This window comes from Micromys minutus (genome assembly GCF_963924665.1).
Source record: "Micromys minutus genome assembly, chromosome: 4".
Lineage (NCBI taxonomy): Eukaryota > Metazoa > Chordata > Mammalia > Rodentia > Muridae > Micromys > Micromys minutus.
Window position 1 is genome coordinate 28191675 of NC_137973.1, and position 15683 is coordinate 28207357.

Consider the following 15683-nt stretch of genomic DNA (forward strand, 5'->3'; position numbering starts at 1 on the left):
TTATAAATAGTCAGTCTGTATTTATTATGTCATCCTCACAAGTGACACACTCTGAAACACACATATAGACATGTGTCAGCTTCAAGTCCTCTGATTACAACCTTTGGTTGGGTTTTTCCAATGGGACTTAGTTATGGGGAAGTGACCTGGATGTCATTGTCTTGGCTCAGGATAGGAACCAGTTCCTGATTCCTGGAATGATGTGGAGAAGAAGTCATCTAGTTCAAGCTTCACTCTCAAGAAAGGTGAATATCTGACAGGTTCATTCATTTGGTCAAAGAATGGCTGACTCCATGTTCTGAGCATTAGCTATTAATGTAGATGAGATTACTTCATAAGTATCTTATTTTACCAAGGCTGCCCAGCTCACATATTCATTCTGTCTGTCCTCTACGTTCTGATTGTTGCAGCTTCTCAGTCTGTAGGAAATAGGGAAGTAAAAAGTGAAGGAAACAATCTCTCTCTGAGTTATTGTTCACACAAACCTCTCAATTGCCTCTTTTTTGAACTACTAACCAACAAAATCATGAATTTAGATTGTCCAATTACAAATCATTCTTATATGACTAATCTATAGTCATCATTCTAAAACTAAACATAATTAATAGTCTTAATATGTAATAAAAATAAACACCAGTAGGTAAAAGAAATCAACTGGTTCACAAAAGATACAATCTGGTCTCTCTCATACATACATATTCAAAAGCACACATACTCCCATGCAAAAGCAGATATTCAACTTTACTAATAGTCAAACAAATACAAAGAAAACAATAGAGCTTCCTGTATTTGGATACTCCTTTTACATATTTCAAAATAACAACAATTTATAATAACACACTTTTCACTTGTAATGTGTGAGAGTTTGTAATAATATACTAATATTTAAGGTTATAATACAAAATAGTGCAACTGTTCCAGAAGGTAATATATGCTAAATCATGTGTAAAAAACGTATACAAAGCACTCACATTTCCTTTTATGTAATAGTTGAGCTTCTAAGCTTCTAAAGAAGAAAACTTTTACATATGAAATATAAATACATGAGAATATTTTATAGATTAAATAAAAGATCAGAGAAATCATGAAATGAATATAAACATACAGGATCTCGACGATTGCTTAGTGAGAAAAAGCACATGTCATGCAAGTCTGAAAACCTAAGTTGATTCCTGGAACCCATGATAGTCAGAAAGATCAAAGTAAATATTTTCTGACATTCACATGTATGCAGTGGTATACACTCTTCATTCACATACATATACATAATAAATGAGTGTTTTAAAGGGCTCAAAATATTAACAGGGACAATACTCTCAATAACATTAGCAATGCTATAGAAAAACTTACCTGATAAGAAAGTCATCAAAAAATGACAAGGAAATTGTTACTTAGTAACGATAAAATCTAATTATTTGAGTAAAGTAAGATTATAACCCCTTTTATTAATTGTGCCCATTCAATAAAGAAATACAAGTGTCATCAAATAAACCAGGTGACACAAGTTGTAACAACAGGATAGACCAAGCAGACATTATATGAGATTTGATATCAGGACCTCTGAAGAATAGAACATCCTTAGAAGAACGCATAATCTGATGATTCATAGTCATTGTTAGACTACCCAACCAATACAGGTAAGAAAATCTGATAAATGCTTTTTTATAATAATACATGAAATGTATCAGTGCTATTCCTCTAGATGGCCATTGTGAGATCAAAACAGAGAAAAAGATATACTTTGAAGGTTAAGAGTTGTGATTGCAGTTAATAATGAGTTTCTGTTTGACCCATTTGTTCTGGATGTGCTTAATTATGTGTGTAGGAGCTACATGGGCAGGGAATATGTCAAAATGTATTCTTGTCACTCATTGGATCTGATGACATGTAGTGAACAGCTGGTTTTGCATTTTTAAGCTTCTGCAAGTGCGACTCCTCATCATTTTCTGGGAACTCAGAGATTGACCTGTTTAGAGAGACAATCAATCTGACCATTATTTAGTTAAAGTTTGCTTTCATTTTGGCTTTAATTGTGGTATTTGTCTTATTCTCAACTGATGGGACTCACACCCTGACTTAACATGGAATAGGAAACAGAATGGCCAAATAATTGTTTCCACCATCAATTACATCATCTTCTCAGTGGTGCCTGCCCCTTGGTCTTTTTCTTTGAGTTTAGTGTCTATTTTTTCTCCAGTATTGTTTGATTAGCACCGGACTTCTAGATTTGAATAAAGAAACATGCATGCCTTTAAGGCAGTGGTTCTCAACCTGTGGGTTTGGGGGTCAAATAACCCTTTCCCAGGGATCAACTAAGACCATTGGAAAGCAGAGACATTTACATTATAGTTTATAATAACATAATTACAGTTATGAAGCAGCAACTAAAGTAATGTTCTGGTTGTTGGTCACTACAACATGATAGACTATGTTAAAATGATGCAGCATGAGGAAGATTGAGAACCACTGTACTAGGGGTTTTATATATATTCTAACTTGTTCTCACAGGGATGGTCTATCTATGTATCTATCTATGTATCTATGTATCTATGTATCATCTATCTATCTATCTATCTATCTATCTATCTATCTATCTATCCATCCATCCATCCATCCATCCATCCATCTATCTATCTATCTATCTATCTATCTATCTATCTATCTATCTATCTATGTATCTATCTATCATCTATCTATCTACCACCCACCTATCTATCTATCTATCTATCTATCTATCTATCTATCTATCTACCATCCATTTATCCCCCCCTACTCTGTGTGTGTGTGTGTGTTTGTGCACGCGCACGTGTGGTTCCAATATAACATGTACATTATATATAAATTATAGGGAACAAGAATCCCCAGTGTCTTCCCTTTAAGACTGCTTGAATTGAAAAATTGTCCCTAGATGTCAAGTTTACAGCTCTGGAGCCAGACATCCTCACACACTACACCAGTTCTAGTAGCACAATGTAAGTTAGTAATGATTCCTTAGCTTTTCTCATTCAGGTTCTTCAACTATAAAATATGGACTTTAATAACCTTCATTGCATATATTTTTATAGTGTTAAATTTGCTAGTTTGTTGCTGATCAAATAGCTTAATGCATGTTTTTCCATACTGAAAGATATCATCATCACCATCACCATTATACTCAATCAGTCTAGAGGAGCATGTAGACTTCACTGTGATGTGCATAGTCTATTTTCCCTTAGCACTATAGAGTACTATTGGCTCAGACTATACAGTGCAATATCCCCATTTTGCAGAAATCTCTAACAGCCTAAGGAGACCAATCCCAGTGATGCCTGGCTATCACTATTTTCCTTCTTAGGTGGTTACAAAAGCCACTAGATAGAATGATAATGTCCTGCCTTGCTGAGCTGAGTCTACTCAGGAGGAAAGCAGGACTTGAGGTCACAAGGTCAAGGTGTTTTTCTGGATATGATGTGAAATAGAGGTCCATTCATCAATTTTACATACATTTGAATTCATTTAAGTTTTCAATATATTGGAATCTGATAAATATTGATTGACTTGTCTTGACTCAGCAATCTAAAATACTTGAATTTTAGGCAATAGCAAGAAGATGAGCAAAATTATACTTTTCCATATATGTCATATAACAATTGAGAATCACAGTCTATTGAGAAAGACTGAATTTTCACTTAGTGAGGTGTCCCACCCACTGCCAATGCCATGCAATGTGTCAGTTATTAGAAATTCTGCCACAGTAATAAGGACCAGAGTAGAGAAAAATATATAATGCTAGAGAACATATATCTGTATCTAGATGAGGATAGTAACACCAATAGGCAGCATGTATAGAAGACTGCTCCTTGATATATGCAAGTAGGGAGTGAGCGGTCATTATACCCCATCAGAAGACTGGCTATCTGAACTATATTCTTAACCCAGGCTTCAGACACTCAGAGTATTATGGAATAAAAACAACCACCACTGTCATGATGCTGGTTTGATGCTGGTCAAAATGATTGAGTCTGGAGAAGATCAGCAGGAAAGACTTTATTATTCTGTAATAAAGAAAATAAGTGACCCTTAGGCACAAGTGTAGGCACGCTTGGAATTCAGAATTTTTCTCATGATTTCAGCACCCCAGAGCCCAAGACAGGAGAAGAGAACAACCAGTATCTTCCTTCTCTACTGCTGGTCTGAGGTCCACATGGCAAATATAGGCAGCAGCCCCAGACTGCTGGCTACCAACACAGCTGCTGCCACTTCTGTTGCCATGGCAGCCACCACTGCCACAACGTCCAGAGCTGTGATTGTGACAAATAGACATACAGAGTATCAGTGATGTAAGCCCGGAAAAATATATACACATGAACCCATAAAAATACTAACACCAATGGGCAACATAGGAGATGGATTGACCATCACTGTAGGCAGTAAAGCTGAGTCAGGAACCACTGTCCACACCCTGTGAGCTAGCCTGCTACTGTTCCACACATGCCCAGACTTCTTAGTCATCTTTGATACAAGCCTTGATTGGCAAAGCTGATCTGTAAGATGTTGGTAGGCAAATGATCAAGAGTCCAGAGAAGATTGTTAGGGAAGCACTTTTTATTTAGTTCTTGAGAAGACAAACTCTTCCAAAGGGGACATTCAAAACATCTCACAAGATTACAGCATGTTAGAGCCCAGGACACAGAGGGCATTAGGAGTGAAGAACAGGTCAGGGAAGGTCCACTGAACATGGCTTCCTCCTGATTGGCTTGTCTTAATTGTTACTTGCTCAGGTTAGCAGCAGCCCCCAGACTGCTGGCTACTGCCACAGCAGCCACTGCTGCCACCACTGCTGCCACAGCAACCACTGCTGCCACCACTGCTGCCACAGCAGCCACTGCTGCCACCACTGCTGCAGCATCCAGAGCTCTGGCGATGGCGATGAAGAGATCTGCGGGATCTGTGGTGGCTCAGGCAGCAGCCTCCACCCCCAGAGCTGCAGCAGCCACCAGAGCTGGAGCCACAGCAGCCACCAGAGCTGGAGCCGCAGCAGGAAGACACAGGGGGGCACTTGGGAGGACATTTAGGGGGACATTTTGGAGGGCACTTTGGGGTCTGGCACTTGGGGGGACACTTGGGAGGGGGCTGGCACTGCTGCTGGTTCTGCTGGCAAGACATCTTGGATGGTGAGTGCTTTGGGGCTGTGGGAGAATCACAATGCCAGTTAGGATCAGTATCCTGGGGCCATCCTAACCACCTCCAAATAACACTGATAGTCACAGGAAGTCCATATTCCATAGAAAGTCCACGATTCATAGTATTTCTAACAAACCCCAAAGCTTTCTGCAGTACTGGCCCGCAGAGACAAATTTTCTTGCAAACTCTGACAGGGCAAGGGAGCTTCTTATTCTTTTAAAAAATACATTCCCCTCCAAGAACCCCTAAGTTGAAAGATTTCATCGTCTGGAGGCATATTCAGAATAATTTCCTCCTTCACTTAATTTCTCTGAATGATATCTTTTACAGTGCCACTGTGCTTGATCTACTGCTATTGTGTGACATATGGTGATTCTTAGGAGAGTTCCATGAATTCTTGAAGCTTCCCAAACTAATGGTGACACCAGAGAAGAAAATAAAGATTATTGATCTGTGGAACACAGATCAATAAAAGACTTATCTATTCTTGAAGCCATGAATTAAGCCTGGTTTCTCATTTCAGCCCAGTCTGAACTCATGTTAACACCCCATCTTGACTGGTGTCTAATATGGTAATTCTTGTGCTCAGTGTCTTAAAAATTCTGAGCACCTCGTGGTGTTCTCCAAGCCCAAAGATCCCTTGGTGCCCTGTCCTCCCTGTTGGTTTTGTTTTCCAGGCTGTCCCAGGGAGAAGTATCAAGAGGGAGCTCCCCCTCTGAAGCTTACCATGTCCACAGCTCTCTGTATTTCAGGTCCCCACCCTGAGCACTCCCTCCACTTGAATATACACTATGGATTCAGAAGTCAGAGGAACCCAACACTTCTACTAGTTTTACTGTCTCATTGACTCCACCACTCCTACCCAGCTTTCATCCTCCCACCTGCATCCCCCAGTTTTCTCTATTCTGCTAGCATGGCTGAGCTCCCTGGCTTTACCAAGCTCATTTCAATTTGCCACCTTTCCTCTTAACTTCCCTCTAGAATAAGACATTTTCCAAATCCCAATGGACACTTACCAAGATTACCGGTACACAAGATCTGCAGACACCTCCGAAGGTGAGTGAATGAAGGTGCTCTGTTCCTCAGCCCTTTTATTCTGATCCAGGGCTCTGTGAGACAGTGGCTGGGCATGAGAGGCCCTGCCTACATCCACGTGATCCTCTGATTAGTGATAAACAGATAGGTATTCCTCATCAGCCTTCCTCTGTGGAGCTCATGGATGCGGCATCCGGTTTGGACTGTGATGTAGACATGAGATGAGGAAGTGCATTCCTGTCAACTTTAATCTTACATAGCTGAAGGATCCATAAGTGTGTCTCGTTGCTCATCTGGCCACTATGATGCTCTTTTTTAAATGATCCACATTCCAAGGTTTAGGTTTAAGGTAGAAAACTGGTTTTGTGTCTATTTTCCTCCATCCTGCCCATTATATATACTTTATGTTGACAGTAGATTCTTCTCTTTGTCGCACCCTTACCCCTGTCATTAGTTCCATATATAGTTTCTATAGACAGTTTCTCTTTGAATTTCATGTCATATGTACATATACACCTTTATGTGTCTGTATCAAATTGAGCAATGGAAACATGAGAGAATATACATATTATTCTTTCTGCAACTGCCTTAATTCACCTGATATAATTACCATGTTATTACTATTTTCCTGAAAATAACTGACTTCCTTGGAAAATCCCTGATGTACGCCATATTTTCTTAATTCATTCCTCTATTGTTATATATGAAAATTTGTTATATATTTTTTTCTATAGTAAAGATACATGACAGTAATATGAAGTATCTGTGATATGTTGATTTGCTATTCTTTGAGTAAATGTCCATAGTATATAAGTAGACATAATAGGTTTATTTTTCACAATTACTTGTATCAACTGTGAGGTAATATAGAACCACAGTGTAGTATGGATTGGATTTGTGTTTCTTCTGTGGCTATCAAATCTGAATGTTTTCAAATATTTGGAAGACATTTTTATTTTAATTTCTGAGAAATGTCTATTAATTTCATCAGCCCATTTGCATAGAAAGGAATCCCAGGAATATCAGGTCCTTGCTGGGTGGCTCCTTATCCTACAAAGGAGAAAGTTGAATTTCTAGGTCTGTCAAAGACCACTTGACCTTCCCCAGGTAGAGGACATGGGGGTCGACTCCTCAGAGAAGGTCAGAGACGGGAAAAGCCTGCTGGTAAAGGGAGTCATCCATTGTGTGCCCACTGCAGAAGAGTTATCATGTCATGGTAGACTATGACCTTAATTCGCAGGGTTTTCTCACATAATTTCACCTTTTGTGTGAATTTTTGCTCATGTTTGAATGTGTGTGTGTGTGTGTGTGTGTGTGTATTTATAAATTCAGCATGAAAATTGACTAGTTGGAGAAATACTAGGTAAAGGAACAGAATTCAGGGTCTAAAGGTATGAGGAGAGTATGAAGAAAGAGATGACAATGACCACTTCCTGACAAGGTCTGAGAATCAAGTGACAGACATAAATGTCTCAGAATTCCTGAAGTGCCTTGATAAGTTTATTTATTATATTATAGTATATTACTTGTCTTGTTTTGAAACAGGATTTCTCTTTGTCGTCTTAGATGACCTAGAACTCACTCTGTACACTATGCTAGCTTTGAACTCAGAGTCAGTGCTTTGATTTAAAGGCAAAGCACAGAATTAGTGGGAAAAGTCAGATGCATAGAAACCATAATTTGCACTTTTACTATTTGTCTTGATCTTCTCCCGGCTGAGACATTACTAGCCAGCAGCTTGAGAGATAGAAACTAGGCAATGGCAATTCAAGCAGGAAAAATAAATTATCTAATAGGCACTGGGGCACATTGATGTGGAGTCCACATCACCTAACTGCATTCAGGAATGTAGGACAGAGTTGTTTTGGGGGATACAGAACTTCGGCAAGGTGAATGCGGCTTTTTAATGGTTTTGAAAGAAATATTTTTTTTTCTAATCCCCAAAATGTGTGACGCCACACCCAGAGATTAAGTTCTCAGGTATGACTCAGACACTTCAGCAGCCTCCAGTGAATGAAGAAGTAAAGTACATCCTGCAAAATCCTCCGAACTTCTGGATGCTGAGTCACGGCAGCTGGAGGTTCCTATACCTGGCTGCATCACCCAGAGTTTGCTTTAGTGATTCAGACAACAGTTGTCACGTGCAGACCTGTCCCATATAATGACTGTCCATCTGAGAGGAGAATGGGGTAATTTAGACTAAGACACAGTAAAGGTGGGTCAGTTGCATCAGGAGGTGAGGTGTCTGATGTACGGCTCAGACGCTTTCTGTTATGTAGTAAGCACATATTGGTGGAGCTTAAGCAAAGTAGAAATACCACAGAGGTCACTCATTCCTGATCCATTGTCTTTATACAAACATTTCTCTACATGTTATAAGCATCTTCAGGATAAGCCATACAGGAGATTATCTCTGAAACTGTTTGACAAACCATTTAGATTGTCTCATTGGATTCTCAGTACGACTTTATAAATTGATGAGTATTTTTCCACACAGAGGAAGCCAATAAGAGCAAGTGCACCATGTATTAGTCAATATATACTTTAAAAACCGTCAGTAAGGAATAAATTACACTTCTGTTGGGAGGTCCTTCCCAATATATTCAAGTAATGTACTTTGGAAATGTGTGCATGAGACATGGCATAACACACATCTACATACATAAGAATAAGGAGTACAAAGGGTTATCACATGAACTGTTTATCCCCAGTTATAATTATGCACAATTTGAGGCTTTGGACTGATTGGCCACTGGTGAGGTTTATCCCAACTTATCATGTTTAGTGATCCCAAGCCCAGTGCTGTTTTTCCTCGGGTCACTAGTCTTTTCCATCTCTCTCCATGGCACCACTAATTTCATCTTGTATATCCTGAGTCATCCTTAGTGCTTCTAGTACAGATAGATGTCCAGGTACCATTCCTGACCACCTAAGGGACACTGAAAAGGGTCAGAGTCACATATCTCTGTAACTATTTGGCCAAATGTGCTTTTGGTCGCTGTATGTATAAGTGGTCACAATACTGGCTTCCGGTCAGAAAAGGAAGTGAAACACATTTTAGATTATAGGCATTATTAGAGGTCCAAGAGCACTAATCAAGAAATTGAGCATGTCAGGACTTTATGGGTGGAGACATGACCATCAGCACTTTCAAAACATAGCTGCTCTAAGATTCATTGATCTTTAGCAGATTTTCTCGGCATCTCTTCATTTTGTATTCCACTTCTATGCTGAGGCCATGTCCAGATACTCATGGTCTGCAAGCTCATGCAGTTCTCTAGAGTAATCACCAACCAGGACCACAGGGAAAAGCAAAGAGCACCAGAGGAGGTGAGTAGATATTCTCTAGTCTTAAACCCTTTTATCCTGTCCTTGCTATCTCCCTTCATCCTGTGACAATGGGCCTGGTTATGTGAGCACACAACTGACCTAGAAATGGGTCCCATAAGTGTTGACTGGATGATCCTCACCTGCCTCCTTTTGTGAGGTAAAAGGAGGAAAAGCTGTTTCAAAACTGCAGGTAGAAAACAGTGGTGAGATTCTTCCCACCATCTGCCTTGTCATCTCCTTTGTTGCACGCACCTTCCACGTTTTAGAACTTGGTCTATACAACTTTAGCTGCACCTTTCCGGTTGCAAACAAAGCAAAACAGATCCACTTGAGCTTTTGTATACTTCTCATTGTGCTCCCACTGCTTGGGAATCTGGTGGCCCATATTACTGATGTAGGCTGTAATTCCACTTGCTTGCTAATAACACTAACTTGGAAGTATAGTGTTGTCAAAAATAAATGCAAGTTTAGTCATGGATGAAGAGGGAGACTTTATTATTGCAACCTTGTCATTTGAGAAGGAAGTCACAAGTTTGAAGAGGACGAGCAGGAGTCCAGAACATAGAGCACAAGAGAAAGGAGGAGTAGAGACACAACACTTCTTTATTTGGCTTCCTTCTCCATAGCTTGTCTGAAGTCCAAGGGCCCAGGTCAGCAGCAGCCCCCAGACTGCTGGCTACTGCCACAGCAGCCACTGCTGCCACCACTGCTGCCACAGCAGCCACTGCTGCCACCACTGCTGCCACAGCAGCCACTGCTGCCACCACTGCTGCAGCATCCAGAGCTCTGGCGATGGCGACGAAGAGATCTGCGGGGTCTGTGGTGGCTCAGGCAGCAGCCTCCACCCCCAGAGCTGCAGCAGCCACCAGAGCTGGAGCCACAGCAGCCACCAGAGCTGGAGCCACAGCAGGAAGACACGGGGGGGCACTTGGGAGGACATTTAGGGGGGCATTTTGGAGGACACTTTGGGGTCTGGCATTTGGGAGGGCACTTGGGAGGAGGCTGGCACTGCTGCTGGCTCTGCTGGCAGGACATCTCGCTGTTGAGTGCTCTGGAGCTGTGGAAGAATCACATGCAAGTCAGAGCTAGGACTCTGGGGCTACCTTGCCCATTTTTTATCTGTAATAATTATAGACATACTCTCTCTAGTAGTTTCTGTTGTAATATGTTCATCGTTTTACATAGTTATTATTATTTCTTGGAAACTTCAGAAACCTACACAAGACAGGTAAAATGGATTTCACTGCAAAGAGAACCTTGTACCCCATTCTGTCTCCAACTCTTCTTTTGAATTCTGGGCCAGACCCGTGTTTCAAAGTGCATCAACTGAGTATGCACAGTTTTCTGTGCTTTTGAGAGACCCACTCACTCAATTGAAGGAAAGCTTATCCTGTGCAGAGCTCTAATTCAAATGGATCCTGACTGCTCATGCCTCCTATGAATGGAAGAATGTTCTTTTCTATACCCATCATTTTGGCCCACACTATGGTCTCTGTAAGAATGGCCTCTAGACTCTGAAGGTTCTAGACAACCTCCCCTCCAGATGGCTCAGGTTTCCTCTGGTACAGTCCATGCTCTTTTTTCCAAAGGACACTTACCAAGATGACAGGCAGCAAAGATCTGCTGGTACCTCAGGAGGACTGGATGGAGGTGCTCTTCCCCTCAGCCTTTTTATTCTGATCCTACCCTCTGCCCAACCCATCAAAAAATGTCTGGGCTTCCATGACCCTGACTCCTGACACCCATGTGGTCCTGTGACTGTTGATGACCAGATGTTCCTCACCAGACATCCTCCATGGACTCAAAGATATTCAATCACGGACTATGGTTTAGGCATGAGGTGAGGAGGAAGTGGATTCCTGGCATCCTTAACTTTACACATCTGAAAGACATGTGCCTTATTGACTGCTCAATCATTAGTCTATCTCTCTTGATTTCAATTTCTAGTGTACCCTTCAGTCCTGATAGTCTTTTAATCAAGTTTAATCTAGATAGACTTCCAAAAACTACAGTGTTCAAGCATGGCTGCTTGCATAGCTTTTTACACCCTCTCTATCTGTGTAGCTCCATAACACAGTTAGACATCTACCCAGGCAAAACCCTGGTCAAGAAATTGGAGACAACAAAGGGAGGATTTGAGGTTTTGAAACCTATATGAAACCTGTACATTTTTCCTTTTTAAGCATAACTTGAAAATATGGAAGACAATTAATTGTGTGTGTAGTGAAAGTCAGAAATATATTTGAAAAGGTAGTAGAAAATAAATCATTTTTCTAAAAACTAGAGATTATTGAAAACTCTTAGCATACAATATATGTTTAGTCTGCTGAATAGAAAGGGAAAAGTTGGTTCTTTTTAAAAAAGTTAACTGATATCGGTTTATATAGTCAAAATATGTTATATGCATGCATAAAATTTCACATAGAAACCCCATATTTTATAAAGTTAATGTAATGTAAGAATAATTTTAAAATTTCATTATTTTCTAGAGAAAATTGATCTCACTGCTTGTTGATTTATTCTTCCCAGGTTCATATGAGATGAAGAGAAGGATATCTGATGTCTACAAATAAGAAATACGTTCAAAGGACAAAATTCTGTGAAATAATTTATGCATATTCTTTCATGTGAGTCAAAATGGTTAAGAAGAGAAGCATTTCTCCCAGACAGGATCAGGGGATTTCAAGGGAAAGAATGCTTATTAATTCATGGGATGTGTTTGAGCTGTGTTTTTTTTTTTAAACGACTTTATTTTACAAAACAAAGATAAATGTAAAGATTTTAAACATTTTTTTGCTTAAAATTATACATTTTTGTCAGTACTGTTTTTTCAGACATTAAAATAATTTTTACATAAAACCATGTGAATATATTTTTTAGTCAGTACTTGATTTTTTTCAAGGGCTTGACAGTATGCATTGAAAACCTAATAGTTACAATAAGCATAAAGTACATGCAAAACAAAACGCAACATGGAAATAGTCAAAGTCTTCTTGTTTTGTAAATATATATATATATATGTTTTCTTTATTTCTTGGACTTCATACAGTCTGTGAGTTGTTTCTGGGGGAGTGCAAGCCTCTGGGGTTAGCATCCCACTATCAGTGACTGCATATTATGTCTGTTCTTTTGTGACTGGGTTATCTCACTCAGGATGATATTCTCTAGATGCAGCCATTTTCTTAAGAATTTGGTTAAGTCATTGTTTCTGGTGGCTGAGTAGTATTCCATTGTGTATATGTACCACAATTTTTGTATCCATTCATCTTCTGAAGGACATCTGGGTTTCTTCCAGCTTCTGGCTATTATAAATAGAGCCGCTATGAACATTGTGGTGCATATATCTTTGTTGTGTGTTAAAGTGTCTCTGGGGTATATGCCCAGAAGTGGAATAGCTGGGTCTTCAGGTAGTACTATATCCAATTTTCTGAGGTATCGCCAGACAGATTTCCAGAGTGGTTGTATTAGCTTGCATCCCCACCAACAGTGGAGAAGTGTTCCTCTTTCTCCACAGCCTCGCCAGCATCTGCTGTCATCTGATTTTTGGATCTTGGCCAATCTGACTGCTGTGTTTTAAGGCCTTCATTACCCTGGTTCTCACAAATGTCTACTGTTCTATGGTTTGCATATTGATGGGGGTGTTGGATGTGCCCATTTTGAAAATTTCACTGGAAATAAGTGAGGTTTAATTTAGAACAAGATAATTATAGACTGTTACATGGTGATAGTCTCTACAAACTGAGCATATCCAGGAAGATCGCAAATCAAGATCACAAAGAGTCAGGGGAGAAGCAAGGGCTCTTCTGCTAACTGCCTTAAGCTCTATAATGAGTAAGACATTGGGAATAATGTTCGAGTCATGTGGTAACAATTCACACCAAGAAAATGTGAGAGAGATGACATCCACCTCTCTATAGATGGGTACTTACTGCAATTTATTACGATTCCATCTGTCTTTTTATCCATTATCTGTTGTCTATCATGTCTATTTACCTATAATGTATATATCTGCCATCTCTTTATTACATACCATCTATCTCACACATTTCTATATATCATGTAATTTTTATCTGTTATCTATAATTTATTGTACTTTATTTTTTAGTTTCAGCCATTAAAGACTAAGATCACAACAAAAAATATCTTTTTGTCTATCTATAACTTACTTGATACCTATCATTTATCTACTATGCATATATCAGCCATATATGAACCAATCTATCTACCCTTGAACTAGCTAGCTACCTGTTTATTCACATATCATTACTACTCAATTTTTCTCAGAGCCTGTACTATTTATAGGTGCTAACACTCCTTGTCCGCATGTTTGCACTAGGCTATGTGATTTTTCTGAATTATTTTCTAATATCAGATGTAAGAAAAGACTCTCCTTTTTTCTTAAATATATTATATTAATTAATTGTTTTGGTTTGTTCATGACTCCCTACACGCTAAAGTAAAAATCCAAAGTACTATCAAGTTCAGTCTTTTACTTAGGCTGTCTATTAAACATTTCTACCTTTTCTAATGAATAATTTTAGCTAATTCCATTACATTTTACACTTGATATAAAATATTTTATCCTACAACACATGCTGAATACTTTGCCCTGCCATATCTACTTATCACAGTTCCTTTGATTTTTTTCTTTTCATGTGCCATGTTATTTGCATAAGCCTACAGTAAATCATTTGACTTCATTTTCTGTTTATCTTTGTTAATTCAACCCAGGGTGATGTGTACATTGTCCATTTTAAGACTTTTAATGTTCTAACATTATCAGTGATATTTCTATATACTAATAGGTACTCTAATGACACGAGTCACCTCATAGGAACCTGCACTTTGAGACTGCCAGGGTGAGGCATAGTGGCCACATCACCTGAATATCTGCCACTGTCTCACTATCTGTGACATTTGTTCTGCTGGTAAGGTTACCCAAAAGGTTTAGTAACAGGAAGAGGTCAGAAACTCATTCCAAGTTTCTGCAATGGCAGCTCAGCTGATGTCAACTTCTAGCTTTGGGATGATGGGTGGATAAGATGCCAACTGGTCCACAGCTCTACCTGTGTTCAGGACAACACCCAAGTCTTCGGTTGACTTAAATGATGTGTAAGTATGATGCTTACTTCAGGAAAACTGGAATTTAATCCTTGACTGTGAGCTCAGATGGGTTAGGTGTAAGGTCAAGGTGGCTCTGACAACCTTTGATTTTCTTGAGGCTCACTTTGACTTGGTTCTCTCTTCTGGGGTAATATTTCCTCTTCAATCAAATATAAGAGAAATCTGTTGAACTATTACCATTACCAAGTCATGATGAATAGTGTTGTCTTCCTTGTTATCTCATAACATTATTTAATGCATTAGTTACTTTTTTAAGTTTTATAAACATTTTACACAATCATTATATAAGGCTTTGTATCTTAAACCAAAAGAATAGTAAATAGGAGAGGCAATACTGGATATCAGCCATGCTCTTCTCTCTAAAAATTTAACTAAAGGGAAGAAAAACTTTGGTCAAAGATATAAAATTTAGGCATATCAGTTACTTTAGCCAAGTCATAGAACATCTGAGTAAATTATCCAAGTTCATGAAAAATAAGACTTAAGGATGATTAAAGTTGATTATCTCTCCAACAGACAGAGATCATTACAGAAATCCACAAGTAATCAATGGGCACACAAACAAGCATGTGATGCCTAGCTCTAGGAAAAAAGTTTAAAACATACAGTGGAATGTTCAATTGTTGAAAATCATTCTAAACATTATCCCTCAACATTTATTTTTCTCCAGAACTATTACTAAGAACATAAAATTTATTTATTTTAACTCACTCAATCCTGTTTTCATAGGCAACATGGTTAAAGAATACTCTGGATAGAAAACATAATCTTTCTCTTTTCTACTAGCTATCAAAATGAAAGATATAATTAATTTTATCCCTTTCCAAATGAAAACTTTTATGTAAGAAATACCAAGCATAAATGGTGGTTTCATGTTGATTCTATTGATTAATTTCAATAGGCAACTCATAATTCATTCTCTATCTTTCAAAACAAAAATTTTTTATCATTTATCCTTTCTTTTTCTCTCTAACTTTTCTCTTATACCTCCCACCTTGATACCACTCAAATTCCTGGATACTATTTTTTAA

General features: G+C 38.8%; 2 protein-coding genes across 2 annotated transcripts; both read right to left on the reverse strand.

Moving 5' to 3' along the window:
- Positions 1-4761: 4761 nt before the first annotated feature.
- Positions 4762-5145, reverse strand: LOC308420204 (late cornified envelope protein 2A-like; the record flags this gene model as incomplete). Its single annotated transcript, XM_080916112.1, has 1 exon — positions 4762-5145. One exon carries the CDS (start codon positions 5143-5145, stop codon positions 4762-4764), a length of 384 nt encoding a protein of 127 aa, XP_080772238.1.
- A 5034-nt stretch (positions 5146-10179) lies between these two features.
- On the reverse strand, positions 10180-10563 carry LOC308420205 (uncharacterized protein; the record flags this gene model as incomplete). Its single annotated transcript, XM_080916113.1, has 1 exon — positions 10180-10563. One exon carries the CDS (start codon positions 10561-10563, stop codon positions 10180-10182), a length of 384 nt encoding a protein of 127 aa, XP_080772239.1.
- Between the last annotated feature and the right edge of the window lie 5120 nt (positions 10564-15683).